The 24,754-nt window shown below is 41.2% G+C and overlaps 1 protein-coding gene across 2 annotated transcripts in view; it reads right to left on the bottom strand.

Annotated features, from left to right (window-relative positions):
- Positions 1–24,754, bottom strand: part of diaph2 (diaphanous-related formin 2) — a 352,630-nt gene that overhangs the window by 225,628 nt on the left and 102,248 nt on the right. For both annotated transcript variants that reach the window (XM_084010082.1, XM_084010083.1), the window contains exons 8-15: positions 15,891–15,965; positions 15,729–15,798; positions 14,876–15,012; positions 11,954–12,062; positions 9,291–9,401; positions 8,197–8,309; positions 4,782–4,898; positions 988–1,106 (exon numbers count right to left, since the gene is read on the bottom strand). In XM_084010082.1, the coding sequence (XP_083866208.1) occupies positions 988–1,106; positions 4,782–4,898; positions 8,197–8,309; positions 9,291–9,401; positions 11,954–12,062; positions 14,876–15,012; positions 15,729–15,798; positions 15,891–15,965 (851 nt within the window). The remainder of the gene's footprint in view (positions 1–987; positions 1,107–4,781; positions 4,899–8,196; positions 8,310–9,290; positions 9,402–11,953; positions 12,063–14,875; positions 15,013–15,728; positions 15,799–15,890; positions 15,966–24,754) is intronic.

The raw sequence follows: 24,754 nt of genomic DNA, 5'->3' as shown, positions 1-24,754 counted from the left end.
TAGGAAGGAAACCATCACGTAAAAGTTGCTTATGGATGTACAGTATTATTTGAACAAGACAAAAAAAAAAAAAAAAAAAAAACGAAATTTCAATTTTACTCAAATGTGTTCCAAAACTTCTGTGTATTTCAGTTTTATGAGTATCAAATTTCAAATCACATATAACAATAATCATCTGGAAGAGAGTGAATGTGCAATGTTGTAGTGTGAATTACTGTTAGATCACACATCGCAGAAGACATTTTCCCAAATAATTATCAAGAAGCAGCACCGTTATGTGAATGTGAAGGCAAAAAAAAAAACCAGAAAAGAAAAAAGGGTGGAATGTGGATGTGGCCTCTATGTGGTTGGTCTGAATTAAACAAAACAAATCCTTGTTATTTTCTTTTCTTTTTTTTTATAAATCCCAGTGAAGTGAGTGACAAAACTTATTCAATGCTGCATCATTTAACTGGGGATAGGTTTAGAAACTTTTAATGACCCTTTGTTGGCAAGTTCCAGAACTGTCAGTGACACCACAGTGAGAGACAGAAACGTGGTGATAGTTATTTATTTTATCTGTTTGAAAGAGACATTCTCCATTAGCAATGCAGTGTAAATAGATGTTTTTTTTCTCTGACTCCAGGAACACGGCTGAGAACTGAGGAAAATGATTCTGAACTAGCTGAATTCATTTGAGTGTGTCATTTGAGTCTGTGTGTTGTTCGTCAATAATTGTCGAGACACTGCAGGTGTTTGTCAGAAGAAGCTCAGGAGGCTCTGGGAGGATAATGAGAATGACTATAAGGTACCGACACATTTCCATCATGCCTCCTGTTGCACAAAGAAGAAAAGAAATGTGTTTATGGTGATTGCAGAATATGAACATTTATTGTTAATTACCTCAACCTTATTTTAAGATATTAAGATGTGGATTTATTGCACATTTTAGACCGACACGTGTGTTAAAACAATGAGGGAGGAGATGTGAAGTCATTCATAAAGTACCAATCAGATGGGTGAAGTCCACGTCCAGTCTTTTACTGTAGCCAAAGTCAGGGTCCATCCCATTACGATGCAGGACGACCTGAGACACGCATTCTTCAATCACCTTGTAATACTGAGGCCTGAGGGGTCAGAAAAACATAAAGCAGAACAATTAGACAAGGCACAGAAAAATATGACTGACGCAAATTCTACAGGGCTAATTAACCATAAAATTATTCCCTTATCCGAGCTAGAGGTCACAAAATGCCAAGTCAAAAAAGGGAGCGGCTGGAGAAAATAGGCGCCCTATTAAATTTGATCACTTGCTTCACCCCGATCATGAAATTAACAGATTAATGGGTACACAGAGCCCAGGTCTGTGTTAGTCTGTCCGTTTCAAGGTGACAGACGGTAGCCAAGGCTACGCTTGCCCTCTTGCCTAATTTGCAATCATCTTTGCCAATTAGAGCAACCATAAAAACTGAAATGTAAATCTAATCAGCGTAATGTTTGTAATTGAAAGCACAATGACCGGGGAAACATGTCAGGCAGTTAGGAGTGTGACTGAGTGCTCGGTGTTGTCGAGCAGCGTGGCTGAGTCCCATTCCGCCGCACAGGTTTGGTATGTGACCTTTGTCTCAGTAACGCTACCAACTTTAATTGCGAGTGACATTTAGTAAATACAATGGCAACTTAAGCTGAACTCCATCCTGAGAAATAATTATATCCTAAGCACGAAATCGACCAGAAATCGATGATTAAATTCACAAAAATAACCAACTTTTTGAAAAAAGAAATTCCTTTAAGGACTCAAGCTCCATTTATTGTAAATTGGAAGTTGAGATTTGAACTGTGGTACGAGATGTGGAAAATTAACCCTTAATGATGCTCATGAATAATACCCTAATGCAATTATAAAAGAGCAATTCCAGGAGCAACAATGACACATGATGCAAATTCCACGTGCACGTGCTTGCGGGTGTGACCAACTAACCCTTGCAACGTGTGTGCAAACGGCTGGGCAAGCGTAATTCTGGTACGCATGAAATGTGGGATAGGGGTGGAGCGTTATGAATGTATAACTAGTAGGAAGAATACAGTAAACAGCAACTGGATAAGGGACCGCCTCCTGATTCAATAATCACAACAACTCCTTTCATCTCTTTTTAAAATAGCAAATAGTGTTCTAGTGGGCACAGAGGAGAAGCTATGTGCTTCTGTGAGTCCCAAAGCACAAAGATGCAGGACAGCAATCCAAACATCCTTCCAGTGGTAGAGGATGTGTCTTTAGTTTACACATATTATGTTGCTAAAAACAAACTCCTGTTATACATAATTTTGCATCAGGAAGATGAAATCGTTAACACTAGATGTTTGGTGAAATAATGCATGATAAATATTCTGCAGTTCGAGATGGCACAATTGATGGTAATAGTTGAAATTCAGAGATTCAGAGGAGGTTTTATGAGAACTTTGATGCAGATAAGGAACTCATGTCTGATCAAAGCCGGCCTCCCTGATGTCTCTGCATGGAGGCATTAAAGGAAGGCGCACTAATGTGACTTAAATGTAATTTAAGCAGGCAGAGCTGTGGGCAAAGCATCAGTTGTCACGTGGGTTCATTTTCTGTAATACCAGATGTATTGAAATATGTGTCGGTGGTAGAAATGAGCGTGACAGACAGCAACTTCTTATTATAAACATTCAATGGAATAAAGTTTATTTCCAAGGCTGTGACTCTTACGATTGCTCATAAATTCAAAGGCTATGTTCCGTTGGTACCTTGTGGGTGGACAGGCCGTATCACGTTATGAACAGAAATATGAAAGAATTCGGAGCCAAAGCAAATAAGAATAAATCAGCATTTAGGTGCACTGTTTTTGAAAGCATGAAATGCCATACATTGAGCTGGAGCTGGCGGATTCGCCCACTCATGATTGGAACAAGCTAGTGAAAGCTCACACATCGCCCTGCATGGCTTAAGCACTGTGGCACTAGGCTTACAACTGTCACCGATGTACACCACATTATTATCTCAATAAGCCGCCCTATTTTCCCTCCGTCCTCCATCCTCCTCCGCCACTACCAAGCAGATAGGGGCTGGGTGGAGATAACAAGAGACGGAGACAGTGACCCAGAACTGTCAGGCCCCTCTACAGTGGGCAGGGCCGGGCTCCAGAAGCTAGCATGTGTCCCCTGCATCATTCCCCACCTCGGCTTTTTTACTTTGGCACCTTCATTTCTTCCAATGATAGCTCGCAGTTCAGCGCATCCCCAGCCACTTGATCCAGCTCTGCTCCACATAACCAGTGTAATCCCCATATCACTAGTCTGCAACAGAGCAGATCTGCTCTACATTTACTGGGTGGGTTTGATGTGCTCCCATTCATTAGGCTTGCAGTGAGAGATTAATTATCAAAAATAAACCCGAGCCCCAGAGGGGAGCGCAACAACTAATGTTGCGTTACGACTAATGACAGTAGGCAGAGCACTTCAGCCATTTGTCCACCGTAGACCTTTGCATTATTAGAATGCTTATTATACTATTCAATTAATTATCATTTAATGGAGATCATTATTTCACACAGAAATCAAGGCACCCCCATATGTTATCAATTCCAATACAAACAAGGATCAAAACAACATAATTATTTACTGGAGGCAGAATATTTTGAGCTCAGACGCATCCACATTCATGCAGTTTTGGCTACGACATGGAAAGATGGTCAACAATGAAAAAAGATAGAAAGATTCTATTGGAAATAGCTTCATTTACTGTAGTACGGCATCTTTCATCATCCTCAATCACACACCGTTGATGGATGGGGAATAAAACGCCTCAGTCAGAGTGAATTCTTGGCTTTAATGTGTGTGTGTGTGTGTGTGTGTGTGTGTGTGTGTGTGTGTGTGTGTGTGTGTGTGTGTGTGTGTGTGTGTGTGTGTTTGTCCTTGCATTTGTGGTGGGAGGTGGGATGGGAAAAAAATATTTCTAAATCATATTTTTTCGTTTTTTTATGAGCACTGGTACTGATCGCTTGTTATTGCCGGCTCACAGAGGGGTACATGGACACTGGAGCCGAGGTGGACGTACGTGGAGCTGTACTAGCTAGTTAATGTGAATTCTATATCTCACTCACTACGAATAGATGTGGAATACATTATTCATAACTCTAAGGGAACAGCAACTTGTCTATGGTCTAATTCATCTTCCTTGCATCCTCCCTTCGTCTTCTAACGTGTCTTATTTCGGCAAAAAAGCGTCTGACACAGCAGTGAATTCATCAGTGTCACTCCATTGGGAGGAATGGTGGACTTCCTGCCCAGTGACTTACATATATGCCGTTCAATTGATGAGTAGAATGGCAAGGAAACAGTTTAAAATGACTTAATTATTGCAAAAATGTTGATGTAGTTGTTAGTAGTAGTATGTTTTATATAGTACGTGTTTTATGTTTAAGTCTATGTTTCACCTGACTGTAAGACTATGTTTCTCCTCTCAGACAACGGAGCTTAAAGTTGAACCAAATTAATGAAAAAGAGAGCCGAGCTGATAGATTTTGCCTTTCACAGGAAACGGTTCTAGGTAAGTGACAAACAGTACTGTTATATAACATTTCTACTGGGCTTTTACTTTTATGTTGTCATAGCCAAACAAATAGGCCCAAAGAGGCAATAAAGATTTCCTGTAAAGTAAAGAAATGTGTTCAGAATGCTGTATAGTGTTAAAAAAAACAAGGAGACTACCCAAGCACACTGCCATACAGTAGAGCACCACAAGGTCATCCATCAATAAGAGGCATTTAAACAGAACCAACCTGATGTAGTAGTCATTCCTGATGAGCAAAAGGTGTTGAAGGACTGACAGGAAGTAGGCCTCAGAGCCGGTGTCTTTCACCATGTTGGACAGGAGATGGTACACTTCACTCATATCAGTGGAGAAGCAAGGTTAAGGAAATCAACATCATGACAGTCTTACTTTCTAGGTCTATAAGTAATTCCAGTCAATCTGAGTTCATCACACAGGTGAATTCAACTCGTTGGAAACATCTCCACTTTTATTAGTCGTTGTTTTGTATATAATGCTTATTTATCCCCCCTGAGCTCCTCACCTCAGGTTCTCTGACAGGCACCACTGTGCAAAATCAAACAGAGACATGATTCCTCATATCCATCCCCCCCCCCCCCCCCCCCCCAGGGAGTTTAAACAGTGTAAACAGCTAACTTAAGGAGGGGACTGGTAATAGAGAAGGCTCCCTCTGGTTTACCCGTCACTCCAAACCGCTCAGAATGGAGGAAATTAATTGCACGAGAAACTCACTGGATTGAATATTTAAGGCGAGAGTGATTGGGGAACCGATCATTCGTGGGGCAAAGACATAGTTCAGATCTCAGATTGAACCTGACATGTACTCAGGAGCGAAAATCCGTGTTATTAAATTTGCAAAAGGTATTGATTATGTGTCTTATGTTTGCTTCCCCCAGGAGGAAGTAGTGATGGCTCTGACATCTAAAACAGATGTTAAATCAGACCGTCTATCTTTACTCTTTCATGTTAAATATCATACACACTTGCATATATGTATTATTTGCCGAGTGTTTGTTTTAAAAGTGCGTATCAGTCGTTTCTCAAAGACACACAAACTGTTTGATACTGAAATGATTGAATCAAAAACAAAGCGAGGACTAAACAACACACAGTACAGGAGAAGATAAGCACCTGCACTGAAACACGTGTTAATATGGTAATGGTTCATTCGTAGTGCAGGGTTCATTTACAAATAATAACATTTGTGTTCGTAAATCTTCTATTAGTGTTCTAAAAGTGCAGCTCCAAAGAAGCCGGGAAAGTGAATGATTTGGAGCCTATTTAATTTGTTTGCCTGAGAAAGTAGGATTTCCCCGTGGAGACTCATCTTGTTAGAAAACGTGAAATAAGCCTCTCAGATATGTGCACACTGGCAGGAGAAAAAGAAGACGAAGGAAGCAGTACCCTGTTAAGCCCGCAGTGATGAAAACCTGATTGCCATCATACTGTAACGGGTAGTGCGGATCTTGACAATGTGTGCTAAAATATTTAAATAGTGCAAAGCAATGAAATGACAATGGCAACATGGCGGCAGCATATGTTTTGATTCTCCTCCCTTCTGCCTATGCTAAAGACAATATCAATCAGGAGTGCATGCGTCTTTAGCTGGAGACATTGGAATACATTAAAGTCAAATGAAGGGTGATCAGACCACCCGAGCAGCAGCAATATTTATAACACTACTAGCATGTTGTAATAGTGGACTGATATTACCAATGTAATGGTTTAAAAAGATGAGACAGATTAGAGGAAACCCTCCACCTAACTTGTTTTCACAGGTCAATCTGAAGATTCTGTCAATGCTTGATTTGTTTCCTATTAGCATCTGTCAGGTTTCATCAACAGATAATGAAAGATGACTCTCTGAGGGAGCATCAATAATTCACATAATGTATTTCCTAAAAAAAGAACCCAAACAAACTAGCCCAGCGCTAAATTGCATTCTCCATTTCCCCATGCGATCATCCTCACAAAACAATCTGCAGCCGCTGCAATTGGAGGAGTTCAATTCTTTTAAATACTGTTTGACACTTTTCCTATTAATTTCAACAATGTCTGTAATTAAACTCCTATTCCATATCAAATTTGAGAGAGAGAGGGATGGGAATACAGGCTCCTCTGCAGTATCGCCTACCCCCTCCCTTGTATTAGCTGAGTATGAAGCCTGGGAGAATTACCCAATCCTGTGAGATTCAATTATAGCCTCACCACAGCAGCATTCGAGAGGACATGAGAAGGAGCTCAGACTGGGAAAGTATCCAACTAGCTTCATCTATCACTAAGCTGCAGACATAAACCTAATGTAGAATGCCAATCCGTTCGATGACAACCCCTCTACGCTCTCTTTTTCGCTCTCTGTCTCGCTCGCTGTCTCGCTCGCTGTCTCTCTTTACACTCCCTCTCCAAATAATGAATAAACATGAGCGGCAGTCAAGTGTGACGTAGGCCAGTCAGTGGTGGGGTCAATCAATCACCATTCCACGGCTCATTAATATGTATCAGTGGCCTGGAGTCACCTCCTCGGCACCTGGACCCGGGCCGGACACGGAGGAGACGAGCCTCTCCAGGTTAATATTCATGACACTGCTGGGAGAAACAAGACACATACGCAATGCTCAGGTAGCAGAAGTGCTACCAGCCTGACACCGTGAGTGTGTGTGTGTGTGTGTGTGTGTGTGTGTGTGTGTGTGTGTGTGTGTGTGCCATGCAGGATAAGCGACAAAGGGTAGCCTAGGCATTCGAATCATGCTCAGAGCCCACAGATCAATACCACATTGTCCTTGGAAACAAACATTGGGCCTTCTCATTTGTGAACCTGCTCAAGCACATCATTAATCCAGGTGCTTTTTTTCTCCCTCCTCTCCATTTCCTCTCCACGCACACAAATACACGACCTCCTCCCCTCACCTACATGTGTCAACAGAAAATGTCACTCATGGCAGCCAACCGTGCCAGTACTCGAACTCTGGGATTTGTGGGAAGAAAAAGGTTGCGGGAACGAACATCTGCATAACAAAGTCAGCGTCTGGTTTTGTCTCCTCACATTGTCAGCCATCCGCACATAGCCGGAGAGAATATGTGTGAATTATTAAAGGGGTCTTCTGTGGAATGCGTCAGGAAGTTTGCAACTCGGGTCTAAATTGCTGCGCACCTTATCAACTTCTACTCTGCACGGGGTTAAACAGACATTGGTAAAGTGCTGGGGGATTCACATTTCACAAGAGACAAGGAGTGACTATGCCCGAACATAAGAAATGATTCCATATGATAGGACTGGAATGTGTAATTGTCTGTTGTAACTGGTAAGAGTGGGAAAGCAAACGTCTGATGAATATCTTCTTCTTGAGTCCTACAATATCCCCCCTTAACCCAGTACTAACAGACAAGGAGGAGAGTGAAGCAAATAGAAGAGGAGTGAAGAGGTGGGAGGTTGAATTGACAGGGTTATTTACCTAGCATATGTGGACCAGGATGGAGCTGGATATTGTGCTCAGGCTCCTCAAATCCTTCTCTAATGAACCAAGCCACGAGAGGCTTTAGCCTGTAAAGCTTGACCAAACCCACAATATGTACACATCTTCTAGTTCTATTTCTGCAGGCCTACTTATCTGTATATTCACACAGAGGAAGGCACAAAAGGATATTCCATCTCCGCTCGGATGTCATCCAGGCGATGGGAGAGTTCGATAGAGTCCTCCTCCTTGTTCTCGTTGAACACCTTCAGCTGGATGTCAAGCTCCTCTGTTTCTTTTAGCTCCTACACAGTACAAGGGTGAAACTACGAAGTTACACAAAGGTCATCTCACAATGTAGATGGTGATAAACAGCAGTGGCACCTGCAAGGAATAACTTTGCTTAAGAAGGCGTTTTGTAAAATACTGGTATATTAGTTTTCCGGTTCCAGCTGCAGGGAACTGTGAATGGAGACGCATTGAACCCCCTCACTAGGTATTCCAGACAGTACCTGTTCCTGCACACCTGTTCCAGCCACCAGGGGCTACGGCAGTGCTCTTTACCACTTCTCTATGAATCACCGATAGAGGAGTTTACAGACGGAGACAGGGCCAAATGTAACCCAATTTCTGCAGATATCAATCACTCTGCACTGGTTTTTTTGGGCGCACCATCTGTCTTGAGCAACAGTGGTTCGGCGGGAGGTGCATGGTGCCACAAGATGGGGGGGTGGGGGTGTGGTGGGGGATGGGAGAGAGGGCCAAAACACATGTCAAGGACTATAAGAACAAAACAAATTGTGCTCTTTTTTTCGCCAGCAGAGTTCACGTTTTACTTTGCCAACAGCCGCGCAGGCCCACGAGCATAACTCATAATTACATGAACGGGTGTCAGTTTGAATGTCGGCATTAAAAGCGGCCAACGTGGCATTCACAAATGACTGTACACTGAGGCTCTTTCATATCGGGGGGCAGAATTGAAGATAATTAAAGTAATGACAGTAATAATCAACAGGAGCAGCTGGGATGACTTATTAGCAACTGGCTCGGTGACACGCTCACCCCGCTCACTACAAATGAGAGCTTGAGTGATGAGTCGGAGCTCGTTTGCCTCCGCCTCATGTGACGACGTGTAGGCCCGCTGATAATGACGCTGATGTGATGATGTGTGATGAGGTGTTGGCACTGCATCACACTTGACACAAGTTACTACTACTAATTATCCCACTAATTAGACCAGAAGATGAACTTGTGTGAATAATCGAACGCGTGCTGCGATAACTCACAGGTAGGATCTTCTTGAGGCCACATCTCAAGAACTCGTTGCGTAGATGTATCCGGAAGTCCAGGTCATCGGGGGAGGTGACCAGGGCATTGATCAGCTGCATGCAAGCAACCTGTGGAGTGGGGGAAAAAAACATAAAACATATATATATTTTTTTAATTTTAATATAAGATTATGTAATGCCATGGTCCTTTTTGCGAGTGGTCTTACCAGTATAAATGTGTAGGATTGATTATTTCCTCTTAATATTCTCTTACCAACAACAACAATGAGGGGAGAAAGAGAGAGGGAGAGGGAAAGACGGAGTGGAGGTCGGATGTGTCTACATGTGCATTATTAATGGATTTATTGGAAAGGAAAAAGGCCTCGACGTGTCTGTGTGTGTGTGTGTGTGTGTGTGTGTGTGTGTGTGTGTGTGTGTGTGTGTGTGAGTGTGTGTGTGTGTGTGTGTGTGTGTGTGTGTGTGTGTGTGTGTGTGTGTGTGTGTGTGTGTGTGTGTGTGTGTGTGTGTTGGGTGGAGGAGGGGGTTAAGAGGAAATCGCTGATGAATTATAATGAGCAGTAAGGTGTTCCAGGGGAGCAACCCACGGATAAGACAGTTTTCCTTGGACAGACAATCAATAGCAGGCTGAAGGATTTCCATGGACAGTGTGAAACATTGTCTTCTGAAACCTTGACCCTGTACTGTTGCCTTGTATGTGTTATTAATGAGAGCCAGACCAAAGCTGATTTTGTGAGGTTTCCCGGATAGTTTTTTTTTTTTATTGGTTTTCTGGGTCAACACGTAATGTCATCTGCATGTATGCTATTGAAAACTTTCTTTTCACCCGTTTTATATTTAATTAGCACTACAATAAAAACTATTTCTAAAAATTGAGTTTTTGGTTGAGGCTAGAATAAAAGCTACCTGAAATATATGAGGGAAATGCATGTTATTCAATACAGATGTACTGTAAGACACTGCATACACCCTTGGGAAAGCACTAGCTTGTTGCGGTAAAGGATGCACCACCGTGGACTACGTTGCGCCTGTGGCAGGCAGACTTATCCATGTTCCACTAAAGCTTGACAGCCTCTAAGCAAGATCCGTGCACTGAAACCTGACATTTTACTGTATCCACCGGAGGCCACATGCATAAAACAAACCACCAAATCTCAACAGAATTTATGTGAGTTAGGAAAGCCATCGCGCTCATGAAAAATTATTTCTCTTCTTCTGCACAGAGATTGATACTTACACGAGCATCTCAAACACACCTGAGTCATGCACCGTGGCGTGGAAAGAGGTCATTGGGGGTGGGGACAGTATGCGTGTTTTGCTTGGAGAGCTGCACCGGTGCCATCGGGGGGGGTTCCAAACATCGTTATTAAAAGTGGCATACCGGGGCGTTTGTTTTAAGTCGAAATGCAGAGTTGTCCTCGTGCTCAGCAGATGAGCATAGCCTCAACTACAGCCGAACACATTTTAATCACATTAGCTAAGTCTACTTCTACAGCCCATCACAGGTTTTGGATAAAAAAAGTCTATTAATTTCCTTGAACCCCCTGCATCAGCAAAGCATTTTAATTTACTTCACAATTAGCAGAGCTTCATTTCATTAACCGCAAAATTTAAAAGGAAGAACAACAGCCCCCTAATAAAAGAATATCTACTTTAACTTCCACCACCCGCCTCATCAGTTTCCTTCATGACTTTTCCTTCATGACTTCACCATCGCCGCAGTTAAAAAAGTAATTCCTAAAGTAATTCCCTGCTTTTGGTTTCACAAAAAACATGTTTTAAGCGGTGTTTTTATTGCTGCTGTATAGTCTTTCCTGCTGCCGAAGAAAACTAGTGGAAATGGAGAGAGGTGTGGTGCTTCAGTTGCCCTTTCACACAGAGTCCTCTGAGACCCGACTTGATAGCAGCATTTAAAAAAAGGGGAGCATTTGTAAGATGTGAGAAAAAGTGAGAGGAGGAGAAAATGTGAGCGAGAAGGATGACAAAACAGCCTAAAAGAAACTCAAGATCTGTGCTTTATACCAGGGGTCGAGGGTTTATCGGCGCTGATATTCAGCATTCATTTTATCGGTATCTGTCATTTCTTAAGCTGATTTGCCGATTAAGTAATTACAACTTTAATCGTAAATAATTGAATATGTGTTACTTTGGCTGCGATGCAGTTTTACTTTGTAAAAATCCAAGGAACTATTGTACTTCATTCATTTGTTTGTTAATGTGTTCAACTTTATAAGAATGCTGCTGATAGCTCCCTGCACTTTTTGTGTTGAGGTCATGTTGAAGGGTTATCTGAATTAAACACGTGTTAAGGAATTTCAACATAACTTTGCATCAATAGTTCAACTTTTGACCTTTTGTAGTCATTGGTATCTGCTCAGAAAAGCCAAGGGCTCGACGCTTTATACAATTCAATGTCTCTTGTGTTTGTCAAATGGAGCCTCTCCGTGGTGCAGAACTTGTGTGAATGACACTCCACTGTGTCAGCTTTCTGTCGACTGCACATGCAACTTGTGTTGATAGGTTGCTTGTTTGGGTAGTATGGATCAGTGTTTATGACTATTCACAGTATTTAAAGTGCTATAGATCTAATAAACAACCTGCGATGAACGCACAACAGATATCAGACTTTGATGTTATGTGCGTTTTGCTGTGTGATTCCTCACCTGAAGCTGCTGGGCTTCGTGGTTCTCCAGACCTTCCACAATAGGAGCAAATCTCTCTTTATTGTTCCTCTCTGCAGCAATTGTCATGGCAGCTAGAATCTTATCCAGGCTGGACGGAAATAGGGAACATGGAGCAGGGACAACACAAAAAGTCAACAAACACTTTTATCACCTCACTGACAGAACATTTACTCACAATTTCCAGCTCAAACACCATGTATCTTATCTTTCCTTGTGTGTTGGTGTGGACATTTGCTCGGGCCAGTCTTTGGTCACCCTGACAGATGCTACTCCTTTCCCTTCTCTTTGAATGCAATCTCGGTCCTATTATTACAGCAGTATCCAATTTTGACCTCATCATGCTTGTTGCTAAGGTGATGCTTGACAAAAATGGGGTTTTTATTGCAAATGTGTCCAGTTATCAAAGCAATTGAGGTAGAGTATATTTGGCTGAGTGAGAAATGGTGCAAATTATAGCCGGGACCAGACTAACCTATAGCTATTGAGAATGGAACCAAATTAAGTACTTGCAAGGGTTTAAGGCAGCTCAGCTAAATAGAGCACCGGAGAATTACAGCCTCTAAAGTCTGAATGGAAGAGAAATTATGTGGTGCACATACAAACACACACACGCACACACACACACACACACACACACACACACACACACACACACACACACACACACACAGTCAAGTGATGTTTTATAAGCACCTTTGTAAACAGTGATTTAGAATATATGTTCATAATAATTGGCCAGAGGTGGTCTCTCTCTGTCACTGCAAAGCCACATTTACTTTCTTGCCTTCATCAATTGAGAAACTACAGAGCTTATTGCTAAATCCCTGTCCTCAACCTTCTTCCTATCGTTAGTGCGAAGCAGCCCTTAGCTACAAGTTCACCTCGCTGCTCCGATGCATACATTAAGAAATGATAACGATAAGTGATCACACTAGCTGTAAGCTGTATGCATGCGCGGACGTGTGCTCACACACGCCACAACGGGCTTCCTGTTGCCATGTTTATTAGCTCATATCCACCCCAAAATAATAACACGTCCATGATGACAAACTACTAGCAGATGTTTTTTTTTTTTTTTTTTTAAAGAGGGTGATATGATGTGTCGAACCAAAAGGACTGTATGTGTGGGGTGAGCTTGACAAAGAGATAAATGGAACGGCCATGCTCTGTGATAGGGGTTACAAAGTCACAGACGAGCATGGGGAGCTGCATACTGAGTAGCTTTAAAGCCAGTTCAGACGACACTTCAAAACGGGCGAGATAGATCTGCTTAACGCGTCTTGTTCCCGTTTGATGCTGTCAGCTGAAGTGGGTGTTGAACATGAGCCAGCGTCACAACACTGGTTGGCAGAGAAGTTTTTTGAGCAAGAAAATGACACCTCAGCTCCTCCGGCTGTCATTTCTACGGGGTATGTACATTTTAATTCGGGGCTGTGATCATGGCAAAGATGTTCCATGTTTACTTCAACCTATTCTGGAACATTTTGAGAACGGAGGGAGAGACAGAGACGGAAAGAGGTGTATACTATATATAAACCCCTGTATCGCCATAAATATAGATGTGTGTGTGTGTGTGTGTGTGTGTGTGTGTGTGTGTGTGTGTGTGTGTGTGTGAGAGAGAGAGAGAGAGAGAGAATACTCTTACTTAATTACAACTTAAACGTAAAAATTAAGTTTAAGTTGTACACTCTTCTGTAACTTAAAAAAACATTTTGAAAACCATGCACAGAGATGTGAGAGACACACCTGAAATCAGCTGCTCCAACAGAATTTGTGGGTTTCTTTATTTCCACCACTGCATGAAGACTGACTTTGAAGTGCCATTGTTATTCTAGTCTGGCCTTGTGGAAAACAATAAAAAACACTCCCCTAAATCCAATTTATAAGCTGTCAGCCAGGTTGGGTGTCCGTGGCAAACTACACTCAGTAGTTCAACACATTAAATAGACTAAACTGCATCATCGTACCATGTGGCCTAACAAATATCCATAGTGTCTGGGGTCATCTGTGAATGCAGTATATGATCACAGTGGGTAACCATGTATGCATGCGGTGCAATCTCTGTCTGAGTATATGCCACCAAGTGAGAGAAGATTGGAGATATAGTGATTTTACAGTGTTTATAAGAAGCAGCCATGTCCTTTCCTCTTGCCAAACGTTACAGAACGTGTAAACACAGTTATATTTTCATTTCTTTTCTGTCATCAGTCAGGATTTTGAATTGGCACTGTGCCGTTTCCATATCAGCCGTGATTTAGTGAGAAAGATAGGGAAGCATGTCCATCACTCAGCTTTGAATACTAAAAACTTCCCTGCAACTTTGAATGGAGGATGTCAGGCAAACGCACTCTCCCAGCTGGAGTGGTATGTATCGATCTAGATTTTTGGTGTGAGTCGCCTTGAGATACCGGCCGTGGAGATGTCAGCCTTCTATCCTCTCTAATATAACAGGGCTATATGGCACTTGGCTTGTGGTGCTTAAAGTGCAAAAATACATAAGAAAAGCTCAATGTCTCTTTCCAGAAATCATGACCCAGTTACTCAAGATAATCCACAGAACTGCTCACATCAAGGTCTTCAAATGTATTTTTTTAGTGCTTTGAGCACCACAAGCCGAGTGCCATAAAGTCCAATTATATCCGAGAGAAGGCATACGTCTCCGCAGCCGATATCTAGGCAACTCACACCAAACCAATCTAGATTGGTACAAAAGCACAACAGATAAGAGATTTTTGATTTTGGTTTCAAACATTCTTGGGATATGATGTAAATCTTGGATGGGTGGGCATATGATGCTATTTAGAAATGTCTCTTTAATGGTACGCACAAAATAAAGTGTGAAAGAGCACAATGTGTGAGAACGGATGGGACAAATGATCAGGTCATTTGACTTCAACTTACATATTTTCCTCTCCAATAATACAGAAAGCAGACAGGATTTTCACAATCTCGGTCATCATGCCAGTCTGTTTGGGGTCAATCGCTCGTGCCAACAGTAACAGGCTGCGCTCATCTCCCAAGATCCTTTGCAGTCCATACTGTGAGACATGGAAGGGAAAGGGAAAGATATAGAAAAGGCCCATTTATTATAAATTAATGAGAGCATTTGCATTAATGGAGAACTTTCACTTCAAGGAAAAATTAATTATACAAGGAAGCTAATGTACGTAAGACGTAGTGTAGTTATAGCCTTCATTTTCTCTTAAGGTGGGATAACAAGGTCATGGAAGAAAACGGAGAGGATGATGGATTAATTCAATTCAGGACAGGACTGTGGGGACAATACTTAGTCTCCTGTACCTTTTTGTCTCCCCACAAGTGAAGGCAGAGATGACCACGTGTGCGGATTAACTCTATGAAAAGCAGTTTATCAATAGTTCATCTATCCTTGAAATGTGTGCCACTTTTGAGAAATGAGGCAGACCTTCCCAAAAAAGGATAATTAAAAGATCTGAGAAATGGTAAAATTAGCTTCACTTTGCACTGCCACTATCCCAGGCTTGTCAGAGTCCAGCTTCAAATCAGCTTTTAAATCCTGGCCACCTGAGCTACAATTAGAAACGTCTGAGATGTTCAACGAAAGGTGTTTGTTATCGGTACAAAATACTAAATATACCATTACACTTTTACTTGTCCATTTAAATATGTTAAGGACTGCATCCTAGAAATATCATTTCACCACGCAGGAATACTAAGGAACAATGAATTATGCAACGAATAAATCGTGTGGGTTTCTTTGTTGACTCATACAAACCTTATTGTTCATGAAAGCCTTCAAGCACTGGATAAGCTTATGCTGGTTCCGTTTATCAATATTCTCTTGCCTGAAAAAAAAATATATATATTTGTATTACATGAAAATAACCTGTTAATATAAAAATAACACAAAGATGAGATGTCATAAGAGATTAATTACTGTTTCTTGTCCAGCAGCTTCTCCAAAGCATCCAGAAGCAGTCCAAGACCCTCATGACCGAAGTTATTAACCCAACTAGAGAGAAGACACAGAAGAAATGGGTTACACAATATTCAGTAAAAAAAAGAATAAAAAAATGTTATCGCCCTGCTGGTAAGTCCTGCTGATATACCGAAGGAAGCAGACACAACAAATATTGTAATAACCTCAGAAGAAATCAGTCATTCAGACTCATATTAAAGCTGTAACACTCCGATAAATTGACTGTTTTCATTCCTTACAGGGGAGGCTGCAAATGAAAGAACGCCCTGCCTTTCCTGATACTAAATATGGTCTGAGTGTTTTCTGAGTTTAAACTGTACCCATCTACAAGCAAATGAACACCCATCCATCTTAACTAGTGCTCCCATTGCTAAGCAGTTTGCATCCAGGCCCCCCCTGTGAGCTGCTTTGTTCCTGTGCCAAAAGATTAAGCAATGCGAGAAAGATAACATTGTAATCGATAATGGATCGCAAGAGATAATTGGCTGTAAACCACAGCGTATCAAGAGACGGCAAATGATCCAGTACAGATGAGCCTGTTTGTCTGAGCCGGGAGAAGAGCGAGGCAGGAGGGGGGTGGGCGAGATAGTGCGGTCACATCCACACAGATTATGTCATTAGCGTTACTTGTTTTCAGGCCCCTAACTGTCAATAAAGCGTAATGCATGGAGCAATTTTAGCACATTAATGGGGCATAAGTCAATGACTTATCCCGCCTTTTTTGACAATGATTTCAAATGATAAGTTTGAGTATTAAAGTCATTTGTATTGACTCGGTGAGTTAGGGATGAGATGTTTTAGCCTGAGGCAACTGGCAAAAGTAAGGTGACATATTCCCTGACCTCCCCCCCACATACTATTACTCTAATTTAATTGGCAGACAAGCAGAACCAGTTCATACGTTGTTGACATTTAGTGTGGTGTATAATGATGATATGTTTTCGTAATAAAAACAAAACATTGTATTGTTGCAAATTTGTTTATAATAAACATCCCTGTTTGAATGCTTCAGCTTTTCATGCTCGGGCTTTGAACACACAGTATGTAAGGCCATAAAAGCAGAAAGAACAAACCGGCTCAGTTTACTGCAGAGTAATTATTCAGAATCCAGTATTTGTTTATGCTCCTTCCTAATGATGCTAGCGTCAGTCTTCAGAGAACAGGAAACCAAACCAATATTTGTGAGGAGAAATTCTGTTTATTACATGGTGTTACTGCAATATGACATTCTATGAATGCTGTGTGACCTCAACAAGGTGTGTGAGAACACCATTTGAAAAAAAAAAAGTTTTGTCCTCAGCAGCAAGGACAAAAATCTACAAAATGACCGTGCCATCTCTTACAGTTATCAGTGCAAGCATTTTTTCCCATTATTTCTCCTTGTTTTTGGTGCAAAATGCTAATAGTTAACTCTGTTAAATAAATAAATCATCTTGTTTTATAGGTTGATCCTTTTCGGCATAAAATGTTACTTGAGGATAAAAATGTGGAGATGGGAATGTCTTCATGATGATTCTCATGATGACCAGAGCAGTGCAGAAGGGAGGCTCTGGAGGGAAATAAGAGGAAGTGGACATCTGGTGTGTTTGGAAATGAGCTTCCATACATACACATGGTGTCACAAAACGACCAGTCAGGGAACCCATCTATTGACTGACTGTGACCAATGACTGAAAGACTGGAAAGCCATTCCCGTGGTGGGAGCAAGCCAAAATCTCACTTCACGATGTGTCAACAGGAAATACTAAACATGTGTTTAATACCAACACTCCAATTCCCATTCTATACTTTTCACATAGCCATTTGGTTGAGATTTTGTTGATGTTCCGATCCATTTTTCCCCCCCAGCTCTATAATGAGTTCTGTCACATTTGTATGTAGTGAACGAAGGCTGGGAGATACGGAGGAAATCAAATATCAACAAAACAAATACCTGGATGGTGATATTGCAGGGTTGATTGAAAACATATGCATGCAATGAGATATGTGACAAACAATAATCAGTAATGTGGATGTTATGACTAAGTGGGTAAAGGTAAATAAGATAATATGAAAGAAGTTCAAACATGAAATCACTTCACTGTAATAAAGCGTTGAAAAGCAGGAAAACACAGAGCTTTGCCATATTACGATTCTACAAAATCAAAATATGTATATTATATCAATATTTAGCCCAGCCGTGTATTGCATTACATCCCTGGTGTTGACATTCAAAATCTTTTTTAACAAACATCACTACGTGAAGTGAAAATTAAATACTTGGAGGAAGATGAATCTAAAACAGACATATGCACTCTTGTAAAAACAGCTTGTAGCAAAACATTTGCAATAGTGATGTTTTCCTAAGAGTTGCTACTTCACTCAAAACATGTCAGGAAGCTTAACTAATAAACACTTTCAATAGAGAAGTCACACTGATTAAAACAGAATATAAATTGGAAATGTATTGCTCCATGTTCACCTTCTCTCTATTGTTGTTGGACTGAAGCAGAATATACACAAAAGAGAGGAGGGACTGTGTTTGTCTGCAGAGACGCTTTTTTCACCTGAAAATGTAGATCCATGCTGCAACATAATGCAGTCCTGTTCAAGGTTTTTAAGGAACTAAATGTTTTGTCTCCTCCCTCCCAGAGTGTCTATCATTCTCTGTCCCCTCACGTATACCCTTAGGTCCTCTGCAGCTCGCCTTCTAAATGTCCCCAAAGTTACTACCAAGGAAATAAGAGACGGTTCTTCTACAGTACTTGTCCTGCAATGCCGTTTCTCTGTTTATCTGAGAAATGGTCTCAGTAGACAACATACTAATGACACTCTTACTCTTTTACTTGTAGTAGTCGCATGAGCATCAATAAAGTTTACAAGCTTAGGGTATTACAAATGGATATTCTAGTTAGATAAAACAGTTAGCTGAGGCACAAGAGGTCAAACCCATTCCTTATCAGTCTCCTAATGTGGGCATACATCCAAGGATTTCATTAACTTGGGGGAGAACTTGTTCGTCGAATATTGATGACCAGAATTCTCTAGTTAAGCACCACCAAATTGTGTTACTTTCTGCGTTCATGTATTTTCCACAGGCAAAATGAAAAATTCATAGTCATCCTTTCGGAAGCAATTTCTTATTTTATATTTTGTGTTATCTCTGCTATTCTTACTGCTATAAAATGTATCCCTTAAAATTGTAAAAATGTGAAGCTCGATGTTAAGTGCTTGGCTATAAACAAGATGTTTAAGAGCAAGATGCGTTCATTATGTCGTGGTCTCAACTTAATAGGACTAAGTGAAAATGTCATACAGTGAGATGACCATCTGGCTTCCTGTCAAATGACATTTGTTCCCCCAAGAGACGTCACTGACTTTCTGACATGTGCTTCTCGAACAAATGTAGTTATGCATGAGCAAATATTCATCCATGCATGCAATTTCTATACTGCCTCCTATCTTCAGCGTCACATGGGACTTTCCCATCATGCATTTCACCCGAGGCAGGGTACAACCCCCCCGACAGGTCACCGATCTATCACAGGCATACGCATACAGTCAGGCAGATGGAGAAAATCTTGAGGAACCCGAGAACATGCAAAACCCCAGAAACGCCGCAGATGGTCATCTCGCTGTGAGGTGACAGTGCTAAGCAACGAGCCACCCTGAGAAAAAATGTGCGTGTGCACAGTTCATCGATCTCTATTTATATGCTACAGCATCTCCAAGCGAAACGGCAGTAAGCCTTTGCATTGCTTTTAAACAACAATGTCAACATCCAATCTTGACACGGCTCACTTCAAACTGTAGTTTCAAGGTTCTTCATTGAAACGTGGAAAAGCAGCCCGAACAAAACAAGGCGCATTAGCACTCCAGGCGCTAATGTGAATGGAGTCCAGGTACCCATATGTTTTTGTCTTGTGCCGCACACACACAGTATGTCTACAGCTTACAGTCACAAGTAGTCACAGTGCGTAGCGCTGTATATTGATAAAAGGGCTGATAGGCTGTCATAGCAAAGAGTGTGGGGAAAACAGTGCAGAGTGTGTGTAGAGTTCTGCAAACACTTGGCAAGAGAAATGATAGTACATGATGAAAAGATTGCTGCGCATCACCAGCCACAGTAAGTGACTCAACAGCGACAGAAACAGTGAGAGGCAGACACTCTCTCACCCTTTGTTTGACTGATCGCTGCTCTCGTGTTTAGATGGCTTGTACGGGCATTGATTCCAGTCTATGGACCGGTTTTATTATATATTATTATTATCATGGCTAGGCTTTGCTATTGAAAGTGTCTTTGCAAGTGTAATATGTGTCCTATTGTATTACAGGCAAAGCTAGACAACTCTGCCTCCCTGGGAGTACTGACCTATTCAGTGCTGAAGCATTCCGATTGAACCCCAGCACTCGGCGCTACAAGGAGCTCTGAACATTTTAGTTTGAAACCAAGCACCGTCAGTGCCCGCGTAGTGATTTACCATGCCAAACAAGCAGCCACATTATACTTTGATCAATTAAATAGCCTGCTGAAATAACAATAATACACGAGGCATATCAGATGGCAGATATTAGATATTAAATATTTACCGTACGTTTCTGTTCATCACATCTCAAAAAAGAATAGGTTTTCAAAAATGAGAAAGACAAACAACAACAAGAAACTGATCAAATCAGAAACTATATACGGTCACACGGGCTACCACTTCTGCTATCAGCACAATCACACGGTGCTCATATAATAAATCATTCTCTTGTATGCTGTTGATCGAGCATCTTGGTGACTTTACAATTCAGACTCTCATCTCACAAGCTTGATGAATTCACCCCACATCCTAGCTGTGAAACTGCCTGAAGAAAATCCAGACTGCAGAGCAATACACACGCAAGTTAAACCTTAAAGCATCTATGAACAAAACAATTCTATTTTACCTCTTACTAAATCCTTCACTGAATTATTTAAGTCTACCACATGCTGTTTCCACTGCTGTTTTGAATCCTGCACCTCACACTAAAGTGACTCAAATATTTGAGATTGTAGATGAATATGGTATAACCAAGGTTACGCACAAAGAGCCAAAATCATTGACTTATCCCGTCCTTGAAAGAGCAGCTGATACCCTTCACTTGTATCTCCAGGTAAAGTGCACTCTCTCCATCCAAGTGACAGCTGCTATGTCACTCCATTGAGCTGTCCTGATAACACCTCGGGTCTCCATCTCCTGATGGCTGGCACAGTTCTTGACTATAATGCATTGCAGCAGAGAACATGTCATGGACAACAGAAAAACAACCAGGGGTGTGTGGACTCGAGTCTAGTACCAAATCTGTGACGTTGCTATGCTACGCTGCTTAAATATTGACACCAATACTTATTAAACGGTAATATGGCAAAAATCTAAAAGGTCAGGAAAATGAACGGAATAATAGATGGAACTTAAATTAATGTTCCTATTAATTATAAATATATCAAATTAATTATTATTATTAACTTTTTTTAATTAAAACAGCACCCCCACTGACGATGCTGTGACAGTTCAGGTGGGGAGTGGTACTGCAGCATGGGAAACAGTGAGAGGCTTCCGAAACAAAAACACACAGAATGATAAAATGCATATACGGTTCTAGGAGATGTTTATATGGGGGAGTTGCTTAAAACAGGAAGACGCCATAGTAACTGTATACAACGTTTTATTGTGTGTGTGTGTGTGTGTGTGTGTGTGTGTGTGTGTGTGTGTGTGTGTGTGTGTGTGTGTGTGTGTGTGTGTGTGTGTGGTGTTTGTGAAGAGAAACTTCGCACTTCACTTTACTGAGAAATATGGTAAAATAGAAATACTTTAACACATATTTGCTGAATAATCTACATTTGGTCCCGCATTGTTATTTTCCTTCATTATCCGCCCACTCAACTCATAGGAACAGCTTATTAAAACACTGTCATACTTGAAGTGCGTTACTAAAATGGGGTATTGTACCATTTTTAACGACAGGGTATTGCGATATGCTTCTAGCATTGGTTTACAGTGCTACATAACTAGAGTCACATGACTTGGTCATGAGTCAGACTCAAATCAGACCAATTGATGACTTGAGACTCGACAGTTGTGATATTTGATATTGCCACTAAAGCGTGTAACACATAGTAGACTCTGAGAATGTGACTGCTAGTGTAGCCGACCAAGCATAAGAACAGCAGCAGTGCAGAACTCAATAGAAGCACCTTTTCACTTGTAGCGGTATTTGAATCACACCTTGATGCCGAAAAGGTTGCTCAGACAAAGACTGTATTTCAGGTCAAGACAGGTATGAATGTTCCACTTTTTTCTCGTTGTATTGAAGCTACTTGTGCGAGTACAACACAAAACACGATGAAGGCCACAGTGGTGTCTCTATATCTGTGCGAAAGACGCGTGGGAGATTGGAGTGTGAGTCTCTATCAGAATTAAATCAACTAGTAAGTGCAGGCAGCTGACAGAACACCATGCACCCCAGCCACTTTGAAATGACCCCCTAAGGAGTGCAAAACACTCTTGAAATTTCTAATTATCCCCGGAACAACACCAAGGATTCCGACACAGCAGTCCATCGCTTCTCGATGACGGCAGACAGAAACCAGCAGCACAACTGGCAGATATCAAGTTGATGAAACCAATTCATCTAGTTGCCCTGCTTACTGTAAATCTGTGTGTCTAAGATCACAGAAAGAATCATCAATGTTGATGTATCTCCTCATTCCTCTGGCTTCTGCAGAGATGAGTTTCATCTTTCAAGGAGGGAAGAGAAATGCAGTGGCAAGCACTCCTTTGAAAGCACAGATTATATTTCCAAAGTCATAAAGTTGCCATTTTGTTACAGCTTTTGTTGCTGTCACCTTAAACACAAGATGTATAATAACCCTTTGCAAAGTGTCAGCGTACACCTCTCAGAACGCGCGTCTGTGTTTGTGCTATTATTTGATATCTGCTGGGATCTACTAAAATGTTAGGACAGCTCTGCAGCCCTCCTAAATCCTGCAGCACACACGATGACTTTCATAGGTTAGGAAAGTTGACAAATGCTTTTATTCCTCCGCATTAAAGTGGAACCAAGTATGCGTCACTCTGAGAATGTAGACCAGGTTAGACAGATTTCCTACTCAGGCCAGGTTATATATGGCCTCCGGTCACATGAGTATACAAAAACAGGAAAGTATTATAGAGAGAAGATAGAAGCTTGCATATATGTTTGGCGATATAATGATATGTTTTTAAGCTGTGCTCTTTAAATACATGTCAATCACGCACAGTAAAATATATATATAGTGTTCATATCCTCCAAAATATAAACATGAGCAAAATGTAGAAACAAATATTTCTGAATTATGTATGTATCACGCCGGGGCCGTAACAGATATGGGTATCTTGGAGGTTAACAGATGGTATCATAAAATGAAATAGACATCACTCTTAAAATATAGGCACTGAGGACATTTATGTCTCCAAAATTGCTTTCATTGCCTCAAAGGAAGAAGGGTAAACGTCAACATTGAAGTCAGCCGCAAGGGTAAAAACTAGTTAACTTGCTAATTTCTGACTGCTCGTCACGTCTGTTGAAGACAGTGTCATAACATTTGTGCCAAATTTAACAGTCAAATAAATCTCTTTGAATGCCATAAAAAAAGAGAATGACTGCACCGCCCTGAGACGTAAAAAAAAAAAAAGACACAATGTGACTTCCTTCACTAATGACTGAATGATTTCTGTGACTTTTGAAAATGCTGCTGACCATAGACAGACCTCGGCTACATTATTATTTAATTCCCACATCTTCACTGTCTCTTTTCTCCTTGACAAGTGACAGAGCAAACTTGTAGGAGGCCTGGAGGGTGGAAGTGGTTTGCAATAACACTGGGAGTCAAGAGAGAACTGGGAGTCCCACAGCATGCGGCATAGCAAATCGCCCCACTGGAGAGCTTCCACCTCCACTTTACTTCGTGTGTGTGTAACAGCCACACCATATTCTATGACAGCTTAGGTTTTAGAATATCATGTGTCTCTCTCCTCCTTCCTGGAGGATGTTAGATCATGATCGCCATGGTACGGAATCTAATTGCTATGTTTCCGGTGTTCCACAAAGTGATGGGATGGGAAGAAAGGGAGGCTTGATCCAGACGTTTCAAAGGAATCAGACTGTCATGTGTCCTGGAGTAGCCTGTTCCCCCTCAACTCCACTAAGGACATCAGAATTGCTAATGCTATATTTAAAATATTCAAATTGACAAAAATGTCTGATTGGGCTTACAAAAGCACTATCCAAGATAACAAAGTGAATACAGAGGATCAATTATGGATGATTCACTGAGATAGGAAGCTATTTCCACATCAAAAATGACTGAGTTGAAACAGTTATTCATCTATGTGAAGAATTTATGTCAGACAGAGCAGGCCCAGTGATGTCTACTGTACCTAAGTCCTCAACAGAGCTCATTCATCAGTGCAGCGTTAACTTATCGGAGTTGCATTGAGAGCCAGTATTCACACTTCCCTTCCTGTGCCAGAAAAGATTTCTGGTCTAAACTGTCAAGGGGTTATATACAGCTGCCGAGACGTTTAGATGCTCATATTTGTGCATACAGATGCAATAGCAGATGGATATGCTCCTCTGAGTTGGTGTTGACTGTTTGCTAGAAGGAGGAGACGTGGATGTAAGTTAGTGCAAATAATAATAAAAAAGAATTTGTGCTAAGGGAGTGGCTTCTCAAACACCTTTTAAGTGTCTTTGTTTTAATTGCGTGAGTAAGTGCAAAATGTAATGACAATCAAGCACAGTGATATCTTTTCACTTTCCAGTCAGCATCTCACTAT

The sequence above is a fragment of the Eutrigla gurnardus genome (genome assembly GCF_963514095.1).
Source record: "Eutrigla gurnardus genome assembly, chromosome: 5".
NCBI lineage: Eukaryota > Metazoa > Chordata > Actinopteri > Perciformes > Triglidae > Eutrigla > Eutrigla gurnardus.
This window is presented reverse-complemented; position numbering and strand designations above follow the sequence as displayed.